This window comes from Micromys minutus (assembly GCF_963924665.1).
Source record: "Micromys minutus genome assembly, chromosome: 3".
Lineage (NCBI taxonomy): Eukaryota > Metazoa > Chordata > Mammalia > Rodentia > Muridae > Micromys > Micromys minutus.
In genome coordinates, this window is record NC_137972.1 from 84,616,520 (window position 1) to 84,638,921 (window position 22,402).

General features: G+C 41.6%; 2 protein-coding genes across 5 annotated transcripts in view; one reads left to right on the plus strand and one right to left on the minus strand.

The window, feature by feature from the left end:
• The first annotated feature begins 50 nt into the window (after positions 1–50).
• On the plus strand, positions 51–13,318 carry GPATCH11 (G-patch domain containing 11). 4 transcript variants are annotated; one of them, XM_080914574.1, is made up of 9 exons: positions 51–187; positions 2,210–2,271; positions 6,123–6,430; positions 7,133–7,174; positions 8,207–8,327; positions 8,429–8,519; positions 9,292–9,408; positions 10,422–10,503; positions 11,765–13,318. In XM_080914574.1, exons 2-9 carry the CDS (start codon positions 2,225–2,227, stop codon positions 11,818–11,820), a joined length of 864 nt encoding a protein of 287 aa, XP_080770700.1. In that variant the 5' UTR covers positions 51–187; positions 2,210–2,224; the 3' UTR covers positions 11,821–13,318. The 4 variants fall into 4 exon arrangements, with proteins under 4 accessions (XP_080770700.1, XP_080770701.1, XP_080770702.1 ...); XM_080914575.1 differs by having other exon boundaries at positions 6,204–6,430; XM_080914576.1 differs by lacking the exon at positions 2,210–2,271 and having other exon boundaries at positions 6,204–6,430.
• A 3,323-nt stretch (positions 13,319–16,641) lies between these two features.
• The window catches only part of EIF2AK2 (eukaryotic translation initiation factor 2 alpha kinase 2), a 35,174-nt gene continuing 29,413 nt past the window's right edge, over positions 16,642–22,402 (minus strand). The window contains exons 13-16 of the mRNA XM_080915060.1: positions 21,313–21,444; positions 20,681–20,782; positions 19,561–19,617; positions 16,642–19,485 (exon numbers count right to left, since the gene is read on the minus strand). Of these exons, the coding sequence (XP_080771186.1) occupies positions 19,363–19,485; positions 19,561–19,617; positions 20,681–20,782; positions 21,313–21,444 (414 nt within the window). The 3' untranslated portion in view covers positions 16,642–19,362. The remainder of the gene's footprint in view (positions 19,486–19,560; positions 19,618–20,680; positions 20,783–21,312; positions 21,445–22,402) is intronic.

Sequence of the window (22,402 nt, forward strand, 5' to 3'; positions counted from 1 at the left end):
GTCCCGGACTAGTGGGATGTCTGTGAGCCTAGCTCCCGTTGCACGGCGCATGCGCAGCGCGCGCCCAGCGAAACTGGGTCGGGGCAGTCAAGCTCCGGGTTTTGGGTGTGCGGACGCCCTAGAGAATGACTGAGGTCGGTGCAAGTTGGCTGTGACTGCCCATCACAACGGCAGCTACGTCCCATCCGTGAGTGGTCATTTTGGTGGGTGGGTACAGGAGGGAAGAGCGCGGGAGGGTAGAGCCTGCGGTGCCGGAGGCACCCTTGGGAGGGTTCGCCCATTTCTGTGTATTCCGTAGCCCTTGCTTCAAACTCGGTGCCCAGTACTGAAATAAGCCAGCACCTATAATGTTCCTGTTGAGAAAATGGTTACTCCATTATTTCGGAACAGGCAAAAAGCTTCACATAATCTTATTCCGGTTCTTTGACACACACCAGAATCCTGGCCACTTCACTTTTGTGACTCTTACCAGCATCTCTGCCTGGGTTATCTATCGACTTTTGGAGTTTATGCTTGTATTTGAAGGAAGTAGATAACGCTGATGAGGAGTACCTTCACATTCTAGGACCCAATTCCTTATTCCACTTTTAAAAAATTAATTTATTATGTATACTGTGTTCCCCCTGCATGTATGCCTTCAGGCCAGAAGAGGGCATCAGATCTCATCATAGGTGGTTATGAGCCACCATGTGGTTGCTGAGACTTGAACTCAGGACCTCTGGAAGAGCAGACAATGCTCTTAACCTCTGAGCCATCTCTCCAGCCCCTTATTCCACTTCCTAACATAACTTCCTAACCAATAGTAATTAACAACTTCAAACCGTATCACTTAATGAAACGGCAGTGTCCAGCTGTGAAGTTTCAGTGTGATTCTTCTATGAAAATTATAAGTAAAAGATGGAATAACTATAAAAGGCAGAGCCTTAAAAATAAGCTGTAAACAATAATACATTTGGTATTATTAGACGGGGTCTCACTGTGTATGTAGGTCATACTGCCCTCAAACTGCTGGGTGCTGAAATTACACCAGAGGGCCACTGTGTCTGTAGAGTCAAGTGCTTCCCTTAAAAACAGTCCAGTTTGAAATAGAGATTTAGCTTGGTTACAGAGCATATTCCTTGCTTGTATAAGGCTCTGGATTTGATACCCATCTCATTCTGTCTCAGGAGCAAGATCACCAAGATCTGTATTCTTCATGGTTGTGAACAAATTATTTAGCCAGATTGAGCCTCAATTTTCCCAACTGGAAAGTGGGCCTAATTATTCATATCTACTGGGCTGTTTGTGAGCTAGGTGAGAACTAACTGTTATGAGTAAGAATAGTGCAGGTCAATCTTATTCATCTCAGGCTTGGCTAATTTTCCAAGAGGAGCTCTTCGTTGGTTCACTCATTTTTTCCACATGGACATCTCTGTAGAGCTTCTTGAGTGTTCTCGTATATGACTGCTGACTTCATTCAGTTAATTCAGAGTGTTATACGTAGTGTGACCAAAAAGTCACCATAAGCCAGGCTGTGGTGGGACAATCTCAACACTCCAGAGACAGAGACAGGTGGATCTCTATGAGTTCAAGGTCACCTGATCTACAGAGTGAGTTCTAGGACAGCCAGGACTATGTAAAGAAACCCTGACTCCAGAAAACCAAAAGCAAAAAAGTCACTCTAATATACAAAGTCCTATTGGTGACATGAATTGCTCGACAAAATTTACTAGGAGTGGCCATCTTGGAGAATATTGCATGATTATACGAGAGTTTGTCTCCTAACTGGAGAACCACAAGTTCAAGGCTAGGGCGGACTACATAGTGAGCTCCAGGCCAGCCTGAGATAGTGGGTGGTCTTGTCTCAGGGAGAGGGGAAAAAAAAGTAAAACAAGAAGCTTGTCTTTGGTGGCTTGAATTAGAATGGCTTTCATTTGGCTCATATTTTTGTATACCCAGTTCCCAATTGGAGGACTCTTTTGGAAAGAATTGTTGGAGGAAGTGTATCACTGCAGGGGCTTTGAGGTTCCCAAAGCCCATACCATTCCCAGTTAGCCTTTGTTGGGTTGGTGCCCTCTCTGTTGCTAGGACATAGGGTGCTAAGATTCTCTATCTTTGTACTCAGGAGAGCATGGTGGAGCATTGCCTCTCTCCATGGTTGACTTCCATCTTGGTAAACTAAAATGATAACAGTAAAGACAACTCTTACTTTGTCCTACTGGATTTGCAGGTGGGGCAGGAGAACATGGCAGAAGAAGAGGACTATATGTCAGATTCCTTCATTAATGTTCAGTAAGTCAATGTGTACACTTAATATGATGATATCCAGCTACCCAAAAGACACACAGACGGAAAAAGGGACATTGTGAATGTAGTGGTGGTGGTCATGTGTTTTAAGGCGGGGTCTCGTGTAGCTTAGGAAGTCCTCCAACTCACTGTGCAGCTCTTTCTCCTGCCGCCACCTCCGAAGGGCTGAGCTGAGGTTACAGGTGTGTGTAGCAGTGTCTGGTTCTTGCAGTTTGCGGATTGTACTCAGGCTTTCATTTGTGATGGGCAAGTGCTCTGACAACTGGGCTAGCACCATGCTCAGGATGTTTCTTATATTTCAATTTTTAAATTTTATTTATCGTTGAGGGGAGGGTACTGCACCCATGTGGAGATCAGAAAACAACTTTTGGGAGCCATTTCCCTCCCTCCACTGAGGATTCTAAGAACCAAACTAAAACATGGCAAACCTGTTTACCTGGTAAGCCATCTTGCTATTGCAGAAGATTGTCTTTTTAAATATGACAGTAAAATCCACCTTACCGCCAGGCACGGGGCTCACTCCTTTAATCCCAGCACTTGGGAGGCAGAGGCTGGTGGATCATTCGATTGAGTTTGAGTTCTTTTTTTTTTTTTTTTTTTTTTTTTTTTTTGTTTTTTGTTTGTTTTTTCAGTTTTATTGGATATTCTCTGTTATTTACATTTCAAATGTTACACCCTCCTCCCCACTCCCCTCCCTCCTCCCCCAACTTGCTTCCATGGAGGTGCTCCCTCTCCCAATCACCCTCTCCACCTCAGTGCCTTGGCTGTTGATGATGTTGTTCTTCCCATGAGAGTGCAGACCTTTCAGCTCTTCCAGTCCTTTCTCTAGCTCTTTCATTGGGGTCCCCGTGTTCAATCTGATGTTCAGCTGCAAGCATCCCCATCTGTATCTATATGACTTCTGGGAGAGCCTCTGAGGAGACATCCGTGTCTGGTTCCTGCCAGTAACACTTCTTGGCGTCACTACTGCTTGAGTTTTGTTGCTGCATATGGGGTGGATCTCCAGGTGAGGTGGTCTCTGAAGATCTTTTCTTCAATCCCTGCTCCTCTATTTGACCTTGTATTTCCTCCCCTGTTTTGTTCTCCCTTCTAAGAAGGACTGAGGCATCCACATTCTGGTCTTCCTTCTTTTTGAGCTTCATAAGTTCTGTGTGTGGTTTCTTGGGTATTCTGGGCTTTTTTTTGGGGGGGGGAGTAGTATCTGCTTATAAGTGAGTGGTTTTTTTGTGACTGGGTTACCTCACTCAGGATGATAGCTTCAAGTTCCATCCATTTGCCTAGGAATTTCGTGAATTCATTGTCTTTAATAGCTGAATAGTGCTCCATTGTGAATATGTACCACAATTTCTGTATCCATTCCTCTGTTGAAGGGCATCTGGGTTCTTTCCAGATTCTGGCTATTATAAATAAGGCTGCAATGAACATTGTTGAGTTAGATATAACATGTGTCCTTGTTAGATATTGGAGCTACTTTGGGGTATATGCCCAGGAATGATATAGCTGGGTCCTCAGGTATATGTCCAGTTTTCTGAGGAACCACCAGACTGATTTCAGAATGGTTGTACCAGTTTACAATCCCACAAACAGTGGGGGAATGTTCCTCTTTCTCCACATCCTCACCAGCATCTCCTGTCACCTAAGTTTGTTATCTTAGCCTTTCTGACTGGTGTGAGGTGGAATCTTAGGTTTTGGTTTGCATTTCCCTGATGACTAGAATGTTGAGCATTTCTTTAGGTGCTTCTCAGCCATTTGATATTCCTTCGTTGAAAAGTCTATGTAGTTCTGTACCCCATTTTTTTCATAGGATTCTTTGATTCTTTGGAGTTTCACTTCTTGAGTTCTTTGTATATATTGGATACCAGCCCTCTATCAGATGTAGGATTGGTAAAGATCTTTTCCCAATCTGCTGATTGCCATTTTGTCCTTTAGACAGTGTCCTTTGCCTTACAGAAGCTTTGCAATTTCATGAGGTCTCATTTGTCGATTCTTGATCTTACAGCATAAGCCACTGATGTTTTGTTCAGGAAAATTTCCCCTGTGCCTATGTGTTCTAAGCTCTTCTCCACTTCCTGTTCAGTTAGTTTCAGTGTACCTGGTTTTATGTGGAAGTCTTTGATCCACTTACACTTGAGCTTTGTACAAGGAGATAAGAAAAGGGTCTATTTTCATTCTTCTGCATGCTGAGTGCAGCACCATTTGTGGAAGAGGCTGTCCTTTTTCCATTGAATGGTTTTAGCTCCTTTGTCAAAAATCAAGTGACCATATGTGTGTGGGTTCATTTCTGTGTCTTTGATTCTATTCTGTTGGTCTACCTGCCTGTCTCTACCAGTACTAGGCAGTTTTTATCACAATTGATCTGTAATACAGCTTAAGGTTACTTCTGATTCCACCAGAAGTATTTTTATTGTTGAGAATGGTTTTTGCTATCCTGGGTTATTATTCCAAATGAATTTGCAAATTGCTTTTTCTAACTCTATAAAGAATTGAGTTGGAATTTTGATGGGAATTGCATTGAATTTGTAGATTGCCTTAGGCAAGATGGCCATTTTTACAATGTTGATTCTTCCCATCCATGAGCATGGGAGATCTTTCCATCTTCTGAGATCTTCTTCAGTTTCCTTCTTCAGAGATTTGTAGTTCTTGTCCTACAAATCCTTCACTTGCTTGGTTAGGGTCACACCAAGGTATTTTATATTCTTTGTGGCTATTGTGAAGGGTATTGATTCTCTAATTTATTTCTCAACCTGTTTGTCCTTTGAGTAGAGGAAGGCTACTGGTGTGCTTGACTTAATTTTATATCCATCCACTTTGCTGAAGGTGTTTATCAGCTGTAAAAGTTCTCTGATAGAATTTTTGGAGTCACTTAAGTATACTATCATACCATCTGCAAATAGTGATATTTTGACTTCTTCCTTTTCAATATGTATCCCTTTGACTTCTTTTTGTTGTCTTACTGCTCTGGCTAGTACTTCAAGTACTATATTGAATAGGTAGGGAGAGAGTGGACAGCCTTGTCTAGTCCCTTATTTTAGTGGGATTGCTTCATGTTTCTCACCATTTACTTTGATGCTGGCTACTGGTTTGCTGTATATTGCTTTTACTATGTTTAAGTATGTGCCTTGAATACCTGACCTTTCCAAGACTTTTAACTTGAAGGGGTGTTGAATTTTGTCAAATGCTTCCTCAGCATCTAGAGAGATAATCATGTGACTTTTTTTCTTTGAGTTTGTTTAAGTAGTGGATGACATTGATGGATTTTCATATATTGAATCATCGCTGCATCCCTGGGATAAAGCCTTCCTGATCATGGTGAATGATCATTTTGATATGTTCTTCGATTCAGTTTGCATGAAATTTTATTGAGTATTTTTTCATCAGTGTTCATGAGGGAAATTGGTCTAAAGTTCTCTTTCTTTGTAGAATCTTTGTGTGGTTTAGGAATGAGCGTAACTGTGGCTTTGAAAAATGTGTTGGGTAGTATTGCCTCTGTTTCTATTTTGTGGAATAGTTTGGAGGAGTCAGCCAGTTTTACAGAGAGGGTTTGAGGACAGCCAAGGCTTCATAGAGAAACCCTGTCTGCAAGCAGTCAGTCTTCCCGCTTCATGGAAAACACCCTGTGTCCATACACAGATAAGAGGCATTTGCTCGTTTCTCTCAGTGTCACCTTGTTACTTCTCCTGTCTTTATCCTGGTTTGCCTCTTTCTCCCTTTCAGTCTTATTCTCCTGTCCAGCCTTTAGTCAGCTTTACTGCTTACTGGTATTTACCGCTTGGAAAAAATTACTGTAAAGTAAACCTGACATTCTCAGCCTCTATGCTGCCTTCCGTCTCCCACAGTCTGCAAGTAGCCTTCACTGCTCTGCTCGAACGAGGAGCAAACTTTCCGCACTCCTATGCACCATTGCCGATGTCTTTCAGAGAAGATGTCAGACCGGGCGTGCCGATGCTGAGGCAGATCAGAGAAGCCCGTCGAAAAGAAGAAAAGCAACAGCAAGCTAATCTGAGAAATAGGCAGAAGAGTGTAAAAGAGGAAGAGCGGGAAAGACGTGACATCGGCTTGAAGAATGCACTCGGCTGTGAAAACAAAGGCTTCGCTTTGCTCCAAAAGATGGGATACAAGAGTGGGCAGGCTCTGGGCAAGAGTGGTGAGTCACTTGTGGCTTGGTATTGACGGTGACCTAAGTTGACAGTATTTAGGAGTTTTGGTGCTAACAGCCCTTTCAGAAATGTCTTCTCACCTCCATTTAAGATGCCTCCCATGCCAACATGAACTGTTTAGCCTCCTACCACACGCTTGAGGGAACTGGCAGGCGGCTGACGGGGCTGTGGAGAACGGTGGCAGGTGATGGGTAGAGAAGTGCAATAGCTAGTTGCTTTTATTTTATTTTTTTCATAAAGGAAGACTGTTTTTGAGGTTTCTACCCACTAAGACTATTTATTGTGTCTGTGACGTCACTTCTTAAAATGGCATACTTTCACTGGGGAGGCAGAGGCAGGTGGGTCTGTGTGAGTTCAAGGCCAGCCTGGGCTACCTAGTGAGTTCCAGGAGTGAGAGCTACATAATGAGACCCTAATGTGAAGACAGAAAGACAGACAGATGGATAGGCAGGCAGAAGAGGCTAAGTGGTCTTACTAAGAAGGAGGTATTTAAAGGTAAGAGGTGTATTTGTTAACAGCTGACAAAGAGTATTTGTTAATAACTGACAGAGAGTATTAGTTCCCAGAATTCAGTTTGGAGTTTTATGAGACTGGGAGGGAGATTCAGAGAGCATTGTAATGTTGTACTCTACTGACTGACCTGAACTTTGTGGAAAATAAAATATTTCTTATTCTTCCTCCCTTTTTAGGAGATGGTATTGTTGAACCAATTCCTCTCAATGTCAAAACAGGTACATAATCAAGTCATTTTTAGTATATTATAACCATAACTTAGATTGTTTTGCTTAACATGCTATATGATGGTTGCCCTTACGGTTGCTATTATCAGAAGCCTGTGAAATAGTCAAACTTCTAAATCTTCTTAAAGTTATTTTTGTAGGAAAAAAATTTAAAGTAAGTTTTGATGGAATAGAAGTACTGCAATATAAAATTTAAATCAAACAGTATGTGGGAGCTGGAACTAATCTTTTGTAATTCCACATCTGTAGTCTCAGGATTTAAGAGCAGATGTGGGATGGCAGTGATGGAGAAGCTAGCCTGGCTACATAGTCAGACCTTGCCAAAGAGTTAAGGGCGAAAGATGAAGCCCATTGGTGAGGTGCCTGCCAGCCCAGTCCATGATCCTGCCTCTGCTCCCGGAGCCAGAAAAACTGGGGGAAAGAGTTAACCTGTGGGAAGCAGTGCCTTCTTATTTTTTGTAATGTACTAAAAATGTCCTAAAGCGGATTTATCTGTGACAGTTTTTGTGCCTAATTCCTTGGATTAATTCAAGAGGAAAAAAAAAGCATACATTTAAGAAAATGGTAGGGGCTAGAGAGATGTCTCAGCAGTTTAGAGCCCTGACTGTTCATCCAGAGGTCCTGAGTTCAAATCCCAGCAGCCACATGGTGGCTCACAACCATCTGTAATGGGATCAGATGCTTAATTTTGGTGTGTCTAGAGAACTACTGTATACTCATATACATAAAATAAGTAAATCTTTAAAAAAAAGAAAATGAAATAACTGATATTTTCCTAATTTTTAAAAATATGTGTAGCATTACTGTGTTGAATAAGACTGATCCTTGTCAAAGTCAAACCATGCATTTTGGCCTCAAGAGCAAGCAAACATTAAGCCCTAGAGTTTTCTGTTGCCATTTTAGTAAATTAAGTTTGGATAATTATATTTAAGCGAGAACTGCATTGAATTTCTTAACTGTTTTGAAGCTTTAAAAAAATCAGTAATTTCCTAAGTTCCTCATCATATTCTTGTCTATGACCAGGAAAAAGTGGCATAGGTCATGAATCACTATTAAAACGAAAAGCAGAGGAGAGGCTAGAAAACTACAGGAGAAAAATTCACATGAAAAACCAAAATGAAGCAACGGCCGCTGAGCAGTTTCGGTAAGGCTGTCGCTTTGAGCTTGTTTTGCCCCCAGTCCCCTGAACTGTGGTGTGTTCCTCAGTGTAGCAAACGCAGAGCTCACAGTTCTTCCTTCCATCAGGATGCGACTGAAAAGTAAGCAGGATGAAATGAGGCTGGAAGGAGACCTGAGAAGAAGCCAGCGAGCTTGCCAGCAGCTGGACTCCCAGAAGGTAGGCGGACATCGCGACTTCTAGTTCCGCAGTGTTGCTACCTGGAATGGTTTCACTCTTTTATTAAGGAAAATCAAAAACCTGCCATGCCTTGTTTATACCTTCTCTTCCCAGGAGCTGTGGTTTGATGTGCACCTCCTACAGTGGTGACTGGCCCACTGATGACTGGCTTAGTCCAGGAGCCCTCTTCCTGAGTTGTCTAGCAAGGGTTAAATAGCTTTTCTCTTACTCAAAGTATCATTACTCAGGACTGGAGTGTGTAGGGTTTCTGTTCCCCATAATGTTTAATTAACCAGATAGTCCGTACCTCGCACTTTTGTGTGTCTTTGGAAAACTCAAGGTGGAATGTTTTTATTTCACACGGGAATAGTTCTAAAAGAAATCTCTGCTTTTCACAAAACACAATGAGTACCATCAAAGTAAAATGACTTCACTTACTCTCAAATACTGCTGTGACTTCCATGGTGTGTAAGCATCTGAGAGAAATGTTCCTCTTTACTATCCCATCTTCTCACATGTGTTCCTGACACTTCCTGACCTGGTCTCGTCTACAGCTTCATACCCAGCGTCCATCTCTCCTGCTGGACTGCAGTGGGAACTAGGAAACAAACTCCTAATTGTCCTTTCAGTCCTCACTGTAGTCCAGCGCTCTACTGAGAAATCGCACTCCGTAAATATTACTTGGAAGAACAAATTCATGTTAACACAAGCACACTTATGACACCACAAGTATACTTAGCTGTGTTTTATAAAAATAATTCTGTATTTTCAGAATATTCAGGTTCCCAGGGAGGCATGGTACTGGATGAGGCCTGAAGAGGAGACTGAGGAAGAGGAAGAAGAAAAGGAAGAGCAGGATGAAGATGAGTGTCCAAGTGAAGATCTGAGTGTATGTGTGGGCACTGCTTGTTTGCCACAGCAGACGTGTGGTCTTCGCACTGTTCACACTTGAAGCTGGGTAATGCTTTGCTGTGGGCAGCGTACCACATGCTGCTTGGCGTGGGTCCTGACACCCTGACTTCAGTTTAGGTGACAGATTCGCTGCAAGTGCAAATGATTACAGTTGACTTTGTTTCCGGTTAAACTTCTGAAAGTGGTGCCACTGTGCACCTCACTTATTCACAAAATGGAGAAAATAAAATCAGAAGGAGCTGTGAAGATGGCTCAGCAAGTGACGGTGCCTGCTGCCAAGCATGACAGCAAGAGTTCAGCCCTGGGATTCTCGTGGAACCCGCTCTCCCAAACTTTCCTCTGACACACACTCGCAAGCACATGCCCATACACAAGCACACATGCACAGTCAATTTTTAAATGTAGCTATTCAAGAAGTAACTGCTATAGTTACTAGTGTGGAATTTACCTGAACAACATTCATAGCTTTGAGCACACATTCCTGCTTAACTGTGAGACCTCTAATGCATGTAACTGTAGGAGGCAGTCCTGCTCACCTGAGAGATGAATTCCTCCAATGTAAAAGAGGTCTTTAAGACTCCTAGGAATCCCCCAGACATAATGGCACTTAGCTTTAGACTCAGCACTCGGGAGGGAGAAGCAGGTGGATCTCTGTGAGTTCAAGGCCAGCCTGGTCTACATAGCAAGTTCAGGCCAAGAATACATAACGAGACCCTGTTTTTTTTTCAAAAACAAAAACAAACCAACAATAACAAAAACCTTATTATCATAGAGATAGCCAAAAGATGATTTTATGTTCACCAGTTGTTTCTTGTGGACAAGTGGTTAGACAGCTGAGACATGGCCAGATACATCACCTCTGCTCTGGCCCCATGAGTAACTGAGAGTGCTCAGAAGAGTTGAAGCCCGGGCCTAAGTAACCAGACTGAGGTCCCAGAAGCAAGGTCCTGGTCAGTGTGAGCCACTAATGTGCCTGTGTCCTCTTCCCAGGTACTAGAAAAGCTTCAGATCCTCACTGGCTACTTACGGGAAGAACATCTGTATTGTATTTGGTGTGGGACAGCCTATGACGGTAAGAAGATGGTTTCTACTTTAAAATATACGTGCAGCCTGTGCATACTTGTTTATTTTTAATAAAACTCACATTTCCTACAAACAGTAGAAGTGTCTTATTCCATTCAAATAGCAATGTGGGACCAGGTTGCAAAGAAATAGTGACTATAGAAATAATTGATTTGGGAGCTGGATAAATGGCTCAGAGGTTAAGAGCACTGACTGTTCTTCCAGAGGTCCTGAGTTCAATTCCCAGCACCCAAATGGCATTTCATAACTCTGTAACTCTAAAATCTGACACCCTCACACCTTCACACAGGCATACATGCAGGCAAACACCAATGCACATAAAATAAGAATAAATATTTTTAAAAAAGAATTGGGTTCTTACTATAATCCAACATTTAAGTTATTTCAGTAACTGTGCAAGAGGGAATTTTCACCATTTTCTTACTAAAGAAATAATTTCAATTCTAAAGAATAACTTAAAGGCCAGGCATGGCGGCACACATTTTTAATTCCAGCACTCAGGAAAGGCATATGGATTTCTCTATATACATAGTGAGTTTTAGTCCAGCAAGGGCTACATAATGTCTCAACCACCATTCCCATCAAAACAATAACAAAAACCTTGAAGATAATGGTTTTTATGCTTTAGTTTTGAAGATCCATTCATTGATAAGTGCTTGTATTAAGACTTTAGAATTTTTATCTAGGCATACTATTGTCCCTGACTCATAAAAGTCAAGTATATTGACTTCAAATCCCTTCTTTTTCTCCATTGTGAAGAAGAAATTTGTTTAACCTTTGCCAGGTATCTTAACAGAGCCAATCGTCTCCTTGTCTGTTTCACCTTGAACGGACTTCTAATTAAGGACTTAGTATTTGAGAATGAAGATGTTTTTTGTAACTATTTTAATCTCGTAAAGTTTCATGTGTGTAGGTGCTATGCCTATATGTACATCTGTGCACCACATATGTTTAGTGTTCATGGAGGCCAGAAGGTGGCATTGGATTCCCTGGTCCTAGAGTTAGACAGTTGTGAGCCACATGTGGTGCTGGGAATTGAACCCAGGTCCTCTGGAAGAGCAGCCAGAGCTCTTAACTACCGAGCCACGTCCTCAGCCCTCGTCTCCTCTTTTATTATGATTGTTTTAATCTTTTCCCCATTTATTTTGTGGGATAAGTAACAAACATGGTTGGCCAAAAATACGAGATACTGTCTTGTAAGTTTACCATAAACTTATATTTATCTCTTATTTCTCACACATAAATTGCAGATAAAGAAGACTTATCTTCAAATTGCCCAGGACCAACCTCTGCGGATCATGACTGAGATTGTTCCCAATAAAGTAAAACTGTTTATGTGGGTGGGGAAAAAAAGGCCTTTGTATAGCACTTTATTCTTTTAGAAATACGTTCTTTAGATAAAATTGCTCACTGATTTTTTTAACTTCCAAATACAAGTTTTACAGACATGAACATTACACCTTACGGTGGTATCATGATGCTTCTAGAGTTAAAGTTACCAACAGATAACATACTTAGTCCTTACTTTGGATAAATTGAGAAGATAAGGGACTCTGGAAGAAATCAGTTGTCTGCTTTAGGGTTTGAGATGTGCCATTATAGTATAGGGCCTTCGAAGCCTGTGCAAGATCCTGAGTTCAGTCACCAGCACCACAAATTAAGCTCATTGGCATGAAGCTGGGATACAGAACAAGGCCAGTTCTTTCTAATCAGACTACCAAATAGTTATTTGGAGAAACAGCATGCCTGTCCTCTGCTTGTGGACCCTACTTTGTGTTCTAGGACCAGTGTCTTGAAGTAGTTTTATCCTGGTTTGTCTTTTTTAGTAAACACAGCTGTTAAGATGACCAGATAGCATTTTCTAGACATTTCTTCAGGGTAGAAAGCACACCACAGGTTAAGTGTCCCCGTCAGATAAAACCCTTCTCCATTGGAAACTATTCTCTGAAGGAATGAAGAGTCAGAGGGTATCATACTTCTGGGTCATGTCCAGGGTCAAACATCAAAGTCTTGGACCTTTTCCAAGTTCTTATGCTCAGAGTTCTCTAGTGGACTCATCTGAACTGGTCAAGAGCAGCACTTAAATACCACCTTTTTACATTCTAAGAGTGTGTGGCAGCCTTCCTGCTTTCTGAAACACCACAACATCACAAGGGAAAGCATCCCAGAGGAGTAACCAAGGGAACACAAAGTGGTCAGCACCGTGCAGCCTGGAATAGTGGGAGGACTAGGGGAAAGCTAACTTTGCCCGGGTGTCCACGCAACATTCTGGTAGCACTACACTAAGTTCGGGTTCCGAAGGATGGACAGTACTTATATGTTCAAAGCTATGAGGAGGCAGTTGCTCTGTAAGTCAGCAGTTCTAAGCATAGAAAATATACCCATACAAGTCTGGTTTTCTGTTTGGATAATCTCATTCATAATTGTCAAAAAGTATAAACAACCCTAATGTCCAGTGAACAGATACATAAGTTACATATTTATACAATAGGACCCTATTTGGCAGCACAAGAGGAATGTGCAACTGTGAGCAGCTGTATGGATGAAACTGGTGATTTGTACATGCTCTGCCCAGGGAGTGGCACTGTTAGGAGGTGTGACCTTGTTGGAATAGGTGTGTCACTGGGTGTGGGCATTAAGACCCTCACCCTAGCTGCTGGGAAGTGAGTCTTCCACTAGCAGCCTTCAGATGAAGATGTAGAACTCTCAGCTCCTCCTGCACCATGTCTGCCTGGAAGCTGCCATGCTCCCACCTTGATGATAATGTACTGAACCTCTGAACCCTGTAAGCCAGCCTCAATTAAATGCTGTCCTTATAAGACTTGCCTTGGTCATGGTATCTGTTCACAACAGTAAAATCCTAATTAAGGCAGAAACATTTCTATGTGAAAAATACTCTGTGTAAGGTTCTATTTATTTATATTCATGGAATGGGCATATCTATAGCCAGGAGGCATATGGGTGGCTTTCTAGAGTAGGGAGCTGATGAATCTGTTAATGGATGTGGGGTTCTTTGAAGTGACAAACGTTTTAAAGTTGAATTCAGAACACTGTCAAATTGTAGATGTTGGGTAAATGAATTGGTTACAGTGTGAATTACAACACACAATATTTTCACTATATTTTTACAATTAGGTGATGGGGTATGGGCATGAGTACAAGTGTGGAAGTCACAGGACTGCTGTGTAAGTCAGTTTGTTTCCTGTCATGTAGGTGCCTATACCTGCCATGTCATTTCACTGTCCCTAAAACTTTATCATTTTTATTGAATATTCTCTGTATTTGCATTTTAAATGTTATCCCCCTCTTCCCCTCTCCCTTACCCTCTCTTCCATGAAGATGCTCCCACTCCCAACCACCCACTCCCACCTCCTTGCCTTGGCATTCCCCTACACTGGGAGAATAAGCCTTCTCTGCACCAAAGGCCTCTTCCATTGACAGTGCCATCCTCTGCTGCATATGCACCTGGAGCCATGGGTCTAAAACTTTTTGTTTGCTAAAGTTTCGAATAGGAAAGATGATGAGTGCTAGAGCCTGTCCGGTAACACTGAGCAGGCCTGTGTGGCTCTGCCTCGGTCTGGTAAATACCAAGCACAGGGATTGTGAGGGCAGCCACTGGGGAGGGAGAACCAGTGAGTGAATATCGTATAAGTGACCAAGTCTGTGGTAAAACATTGCAACTATAGGAAATTAGAATTTACCACAACTACATTAACATCAGCCAGGCTCTGCATGTTCTGGAAATGTGTTGTTTGTATCACAGCATTCAGTTAGGGTTGAAGCCATTGCTGGTGTAGCTGCACCCATCTAACCACGGGGACGCCATGAGCCACTTCCTGGGTAGAGGACATTCCACAGACATGAATAGTTCCTCTAGCAAATGTTGAGAAAGCACAGGAAGTATGCTATCGACTAAAGGACAGGCCAACAGAAGTAACCTTGGATCCTCCTGGTTTTGAGATTGTAAAATTTAATTCAGACTAGTTATGTGATAACTATATTTCTTAGTTTGGGTAGCAGTGGTTTATGATTTTGTTAATATTACAAAGAACTTGTCTATTACAAGTCAACTTTTAAATATTTATAACTACAACTGAGATTTACTTCAAAATTTTCCAGCCAAAGAAACAAAAGGGGAAGGGGTTGGGATAACAGCAGAGGTAAAAGTATGTGTTAAAGCTGCACATGATACATACAGACTCATTCTTGTGTGTTTAGAGATAAAAGTCGAGAGAATTAACATTGAACAAAAGTATTTCTTATAATAAAATGTTAACGTACCAGAAAACCTCAAGTTCTGGTAACCAAGTGGGAACGGTTCTTGTAAGACTGATTGGTGAGTCAACAGATGATGAGGACTCGGAGAAGCTGATATCCAGACACCTCCTGTCACACAGCAATGCGCACAGTGGGTACTTAATGAGACCATGCAGCTGTCCCACATTCAGCCTCTTAAAAAGCACCTTATATTTCATTTTAAATTGGGTTCCACGATTATGCAACCAGCCATACATGTTTGTAGTAACATATAAAATCTATGTGTGTATATAGATTATGAATATATCTGATATAAATTTGTTACATTTATGTTTGTTACATTTGAATATTTAATAGAAATGATGTGTTTTCTCTGTGATAAAATTTCCTAGTGAAGCAACTAGGTAAAAAATGTTTTTTCAAAAATGCACTTGGAATTAGCGAATGAGACCCTACTCTGCCCAACTGTTGCTCTGATTAAGATACGTGGGATTTCCTGGTTTGGAGAATGAGAAAATATAGCCTCAGAAGTAAATTAAAATGATAAAAGATAATATACATATTTCAAAATGTAAAAAGACCAGTAAGAGAAGGGTAAAATGTTATACTCTCCCTGGCCATAATATTTGGCATTCCTCTTAAATGTAGCTTTGTTCATTAAAGCTAATTTTAGTCTTTTTAAAAAGATTTCTTTCTACCTAGAAAATTTGAAGAACGTAAATAATATGCCCAATACCTATATATCTTCACTTATATTTGGCAGTGGCTAACATCTACTACAGCTACTGTCTTTTCCTTCTTTCTCAGTAACTCCAGTCCCAGGGGATCTGATGCCCTGTTTTGGCCTGGGCTGTCACTGTGCTCACTTACAAAGACATGGACACACAAATAAAATAAATATTTCTTTAAAAGAATAGTCTCTCTCTCTCTCTCTCTCTCTCTCTCTCTCTCTCTCTCTCTCTCTCTCTCTCTCTCTCTCGTGTGTGTGTGTGTGTGTGTGTGTGTGTGTGTGTGTTAAATTGCCTTTTAAGGGAAACAAATTACCTAAAAGAATAATCACATTCAGGCCTAATTTCTTCGTGGTTGTTTTTCTGCACCCCATTCTTCCACTCTGGGTGATGATAAACTGGATAACATTGTTAATACGGTAACATGCATCTTTCCATTGTACAAGTCCATGTTCACCATTTTAAACTCTTGACAATATTCTCTCCTCCACACCCCCACTGTAGTTTAGTGTCTGATGGTGAACCTTGCCTTACCATACCAAAGTAGTAGTCAGAGGACACAAGACAGGCTTTAGTGACTCCTTAGAAAAGGCCACACCCTTTTAGGAGTCTCTCACTGCTTCTCACCTCCTGTAAGCCTGAATTTGGCTCAGTTCTTAAAATGTAAAACAACAGGAAGCTTTTCTAATGCTGATTTGTTGCTCTGAAGTTTAAACTAAGACTCCTCCAAGGTCTCCACATCTTCATCCAGCATTCCCTGCTGCTGTTTGGGGCTAACACCTGCTTTGTCTCTGTCTTCTAAGTCATTCATATTCTTGGGAGTTTCTTAAGTGTCTTTTCTGAGACCTCTGCTCTGTAAAAAGCAATCTTACCTGTCCAGATGGAGAGTTTCCTACTACTGCCAACAGCACAGCTATCTTTCTAAAAATAATAACAGATGCAAGATACACAGAATAAGAAAACAGGATCTCCCTTACCAGCCTCATCCCCCCTCCTCTCAGCCAACCACTTGGGAATTTAGCATTGCTTTCTCCCTTGTCTGTCTTTCCCATCTCGCCCTATTTGTTGAGATTCAAAAAAAGAGGAGGAGGAGATTTTTTTTAAATGTTTTTATTTTGTATGTTCTGGAATGTTCTGTGAATTTATGAATGGTTTCCTTCTGTAAATACTGTTAATACAGTGTTACTACATCTATATTTAGTTCATTCTCCAATATGTAAATAAAATTTTAAATCCATTCTCTTTTTGAAGGCATTATGGGTGCTTCTTGTAGACATGACTTCTGTAAACAGTATGTCAGCTACTTTTCTTGTCACTAAAAACCCAACAGGTGCAACTAAGGGAGGAGAGATTTATTTATTTTAGACTCAATTTCAGATAATACAATCCTTAATGACAGGAAAGATTTGGCAAAAGCTTCAGTTCATGGTGGTAGGAATATGTCCAAGTCTCTGTTGGCTCATGGCCATCTCATAATGGAAAATGCATTCAGTCTCACCTCAAACATTCCCATAATCTTAACACTCAACTCCATTCAAAAGTCCAAAGTGCTTTGAGAAGCAAAGAAAAACTCTTAGCTATGAGATCCTATAAAACAAATATTACAGCATACAAAGGCACAAAGTACCTATCCCTATTCTACAAAACAAGTCTGAGAGACCAGCAAGGAAAGACTGGACCCCTGCAAGGCTAAATCCAAGCAGGGCAAGCAAAAGCTATATCTCAGCCTCCAGTGTCTGGAATACTCAGCTGCATTATCTGAATGTGGTTTCGAGTTTCACCCTGCCACTTGGGTGTGGGACTGTTGCTTGAGCAGGCGAGAAATAGATTATCAGCTCTGGCTTCAGGTGTGTGTGAACTCTGCCAACACTAGATTGCATTTACCCTATACCTGCTGTCACGTGATCAGCTCTCAGTAAGCACCAATATACCTGCTCTGGGTGGGAAAATGCAGCCTAAGATGTGGGAGGCCAAAGTCCAGTCACCAGTGGAAACCACACAGAGGGTCCAGTGTCTACAGGCCTATGATGAGCATGGGGCTCCCAAACTCCTAGACACTCAGATGCACTGGATGGTGGGGAATTGAGAATAGAGTTGGGTTCTGGGGCTGAGAGCCCAGGCAGGGATGGGGGGTGAGTGGGGAAGATGGGGAGTCTGGCTTAGCTGATCGGTGGTGATTGTCCCAGGCTGCGATTGTCTGGGAGCATGGAGGGCCTTCTCAGAAGAATTGGACTCCAACCCACATCCTGGATTACAGTTAAAACTTAGGTTTCACCTTTACAGTTTCACATAGCCTCTCAGAGCCTTTCTTCAAGGAACCTGACCACCCTATTATACATTACCCTCACAGGCTTGTTATGAAACTATCAGACAAACATCTCTGCCCCTATGACCTTATGTTGTGCTTTCCTGCAAAACCAGCATTACACGGATGATGCCAAGTCCTGCCGCCATCTTGAAATGTAAATTTTGGAGTGTGGCTATAGCATTCTCTAAACTCCTACACAGCTGAAACAAAAACTTCTCCCCCTATGTATTCCTGCTTGAGCTTTTGAAATGGAAGACATTTAAAGGGTTTTTCATTTTCATACTGTGCAGCCACCCACGGGTGTGGTCTTGTTCCTATAATACCGGCAACATAAAGTGTGTAGTTTCTCTTAGTGTACTTAATCGCTTTAACAGCTTTGCATCCTCCTTGTCTTTGAAGGCGGTCATTTCCAGCACTTTGTTTTCTCACATCTTACCCTCACTCCTTCCCAATTCAATCTGTAACTCTAGCTAAAAGCAGGAGACAGCCACCATGCCACAGCCTGAATGTCTTGAAATTTCCCCCACCAGTCTTTTGAATCTTATACGAATGTCTTGTATCTAGTCCAATTCCAAATGGGTTCCTTTTTCTCAGAGACTTCTGATCTACCATGTTAAGTTTGATGTAAACCATTTGAGGATTTCTCTAGCCTGCTACTTCAAACTTATCCACATTCCTCCTACAAACCAACTAGTACTGAGAGCCCAAGACACCGCACAGTAGGTTTATTTTGACACAACCCTACTTCTGGTACCATTTCGTTACTTTTCTTGTCACAATAACTACTTGAGAGAAGCGATTTAAGGACAAACAGATGAATTTGGACTCCCACATTCAGAGGCCACAGTTTACATGAGAAGGCATGAACAACAGAGGGTGTGGAAGATGATCAAAATGCAATACATGAATGGAACTGTCCAAAAATAACTTTGCAAGATTGTTCTTGAGGTAACAGGAAGGGAAAACCCAACAAAACAAAACAAAAACCAACCTATTGCAGGGTTTTCAGTGGTCTTGCTTGCTGTTTAATGATAAAGACACTGAGACATCTGTATAGTATAAGGCTGGTGGCCTGTTTTCTGGGGTAGTCTCTCAGCTAGCCCATCTAACTTATGCCTACGACTCTGCTATTTCATTTCTCCATGAGGCTCTCTCTCAGTCTCCCTACCTCCCTGCTCCATTCTAGTCCATGTCATTGTGTCCCTGCCTGTCTGTCTGTCTGCAGGTCCTTCTGTGCCAGCTCTGGCTGCCAGCTCCTTACTATGCAAAAAGCCAGCGTCCTTACTCATTCAGTTCCCACTGGAGGCTATGTGACCTTCCCCACAGGAGCTTGCCTTTCTCTTTGGGCTGATTGAGAAAGAAACAAACCTTTCCATATTTGGCTAGCAGCCGCAGGCCTGACAATTAACATTTGAGAAAAACGTACTTTTTCATAGCCAATGAAAACAATGTCTGTGGGTCACCCTAACCAAAACCTGTCTGGGAGAGTGTTAAGGAAAGACATTCGATGTTCACTGACATTTGACTTCAGATTGCAGAGAGTTGAAGGAAAACCCTAACATGTGTTTCTTTTCTTTTTCTCCAAGATGTTCTTCCATTCAGCCAAGGTCTTCAGGATTTCAGATGTCTTAGGTCGTTCCCTGGGTTTCTTTGAGAGTAATTTCTGTAGAAGACTTTTCTGTTAATTACAGGTAAGAGTCAGTATCAGGAAAGAAAATAGGGGGAAAAAAACTGATGACTTTCAAGTGCTTACTTCTTTGTTATCGAACGTATCTCCAGAGAAGATGCCGTTTCTTAGACACTGGAAAAACTGAAACACAATGAATACATGTATTTACTAGGCAGTAATTTACATAGGAAGAAAAGCTAAACACTGTAGTAGCTGCAGACATACTAAATCTAAAAGAGTTCTAAAATTTAGGGTGGACTCTTTAGTCTAAGAAGCAAGCAAAACGCCCCTCCCCATGCCTACCTCAACTGTGTGACCATCCTTAATGATCAGTGCTTTGAAGTGAAAGAGTACATCTCTCCATCATCTCTACTTTAGGGAAGATAAGGCTCTGGACTCCAGGCAAGCCTTTTTTCCTGAGCCTCCAACTAGGATGTTTAATAGCCTGCTGTCTCCAGTGATTCCTCATCACCTACATGACAAAGCCCATACTCTTTCCAGTCCCACCAATCAGCTTCAGATAAAACCATTCTGCCTGTTAGTCCCAACACACACTGCACATTCTAACCTCCATGCGGCGTTACATGCTTTTTATTTCATACTATTAGCATGAGCTAACTCAGGTTAATTGCCTTCTGACTGCCGTGAGCATACGAGAACATGTAAACACGTGTTCATGTGTTTGTGCGTGTGTATATGCCCTTGAATACCCCCCCAAAAACCCAGAAAACAAAACAAACAAATAAAAAAACCTGATCCTTCAGCACCCAATTTACATGTTTCCATTAAACCTAAATCCAGACTTCTGGAAATATTTTTTTAGCTGTTTCCACATACTTTCTGTCTTCTAAAAATAGTCATTATCTGATGTTCTCTTTCTTGCCTCTTACAAAATGAATCCCTTGAGAAACTGGCTTGTTCCTTTTTATATCCAGGTAGCACTTAGAGCAGAAATTTCCTTCTAATCAATGAGACTTTGTTGGCAAACTTGAGTGGGAATCTTACAGGCTATACACATATTCTAAAGAAAGCCAAAGTTTTTAATCTATAGCAAAATGGCTGGCAATGCTTGAAAGAGAAAATATGATTTACTTACAACCAGAAGCTAATGTGGTCACACCACACCCTCACCAAATGGCAACAGTAGTAGTGCTTAAAGATTGTCAATGCTTTACCTTTCTTAATTCATTCTTGGAATATTTACCTCTATTCTTTCTGAAGCAGTCTTGCATATGTGAACAAGTTCAGCTAGAATAAGGCCCAAAGCAAAGATGTCCACTTCTCTTCCATATTCCTCCAAAGATAACTGAAAGTCAAAATACATTTGTCTTTGTTACCTAATATAAGTCTTCATGCCTTTTGAGAAAAAAATTATCTGTAAGTGATATATTACATTAAAATGGCTTCTGGATATTTGTAGCAAATGTGCAGCTTGGTCTTCAAGTGGGTCCCCTCACAACTGGAGCACTGGCTGTCTCTTGGTCTTCAAGTGGGTCCCCTAACAACTGGAGCACTGGCTGTCTCTTGGTCTTCAAGTGGGTCCCCTAACAACTGGAGCACTGGCTGTCTCTTGGTCTTCAAGTGGGTCCCCTAACAACTGGAGCACTGGCTGTCTCTGACTCTTTTGCCTTGCATTGGCAATCAGACAAGATTCCAGACATCCTGACATGACCTCTGGCCTTCATATGCTCATGCACAAACATTTACACACCACATGCATGTACACACACCTACATAAACATGTACATATGAGGAGGAAAGGGGAGGGGGGAAGGTGAAAGGGAGAGGGAGAGAGAGAGATTAAAGAGGAATTAAATAGAAAGGAAAGGGCTTTACCTGTTCTGGACTCATGTACAGAAGAGTTCCTGTACTCTTTGTTCGGGGTTTTCCATCATTTTCCAGGGCTGTCGCAAGGCCAAAGTCTCCGATCTTAATACATTTTTCATCTACTAAAAATATATTACCTGGCTATAGAAAAAAATTAATTACTATATACCAATTGGAACAACTATTAGCACAGGTCCCAACTATATTTGGGGATGTGACAGGGTTTCTTTGTGTAGCCTCAGCAGTCCTGGAACTCACTTTATAGACTACACTGGTCTAGAACTCAGAGATCTGCCTGCCTCTTTGGGTTGATATTAAAGTGATATATGATTAGACATAAGAGAGATAGGCAGAGAAAGGTCTAGGAATGGAAGAGGAGGCAATAGGTGGAGATTAGGGGAAAGGAGATTGGAGGAGAAATGAAGATAGAAGGTGATATGTATATTCCTCTTGGCATATCTCTAGCTTGATGAGATTGTTATTATTATTTCTAAGGTTTTCTATGGGTCTATTTATCTCAGATTGAAGGGCAGTTTATATCTTTGTCCATTGATTGTAAGCTTATTGTGTTAATTTATTAAATTAACACAATTAAATTAACTCTGTGGAGTCATGTTTATACTGGGCAGTGGAGGAAAGGAACATGTTGGGTGGTAGACTGAACCACACCAGAGTTCTTAGAGGTAGTCTAGAGTGCCAAGCGGTGTGGGGACCATGGGGAAAAGCCATCATGTTAATATCCACAACATGCCTCTGCCTCGAGAGTGCTGGGATTAAAGTTGTACACTGCCAACACCACCCAGCTCCCAACTGTCTTTTATGCTGACTGTATGAATTGCATTTATCCTTCCACAGTCTTCCTAAATCAGGGAACTTAAAATCCTGGGTCTTTAAAAGTGTCAAGTGAAGAAAGAAGAAAAGACACTCAAATAACAGCAAAGGCGGCTTGAGTTATCCCTGTTTCCAAATACCAGATCAGCTGTGAAGTGAAAAATTCCGTTTGCAGGGTCCCAGGAGGGGGTGGGAGTGAGTGCAACTCATTGCTTTCATACCCCTAGTCCAGTGAGAGGTACAAGAAATGAGAGTTAGAGCCCCATCC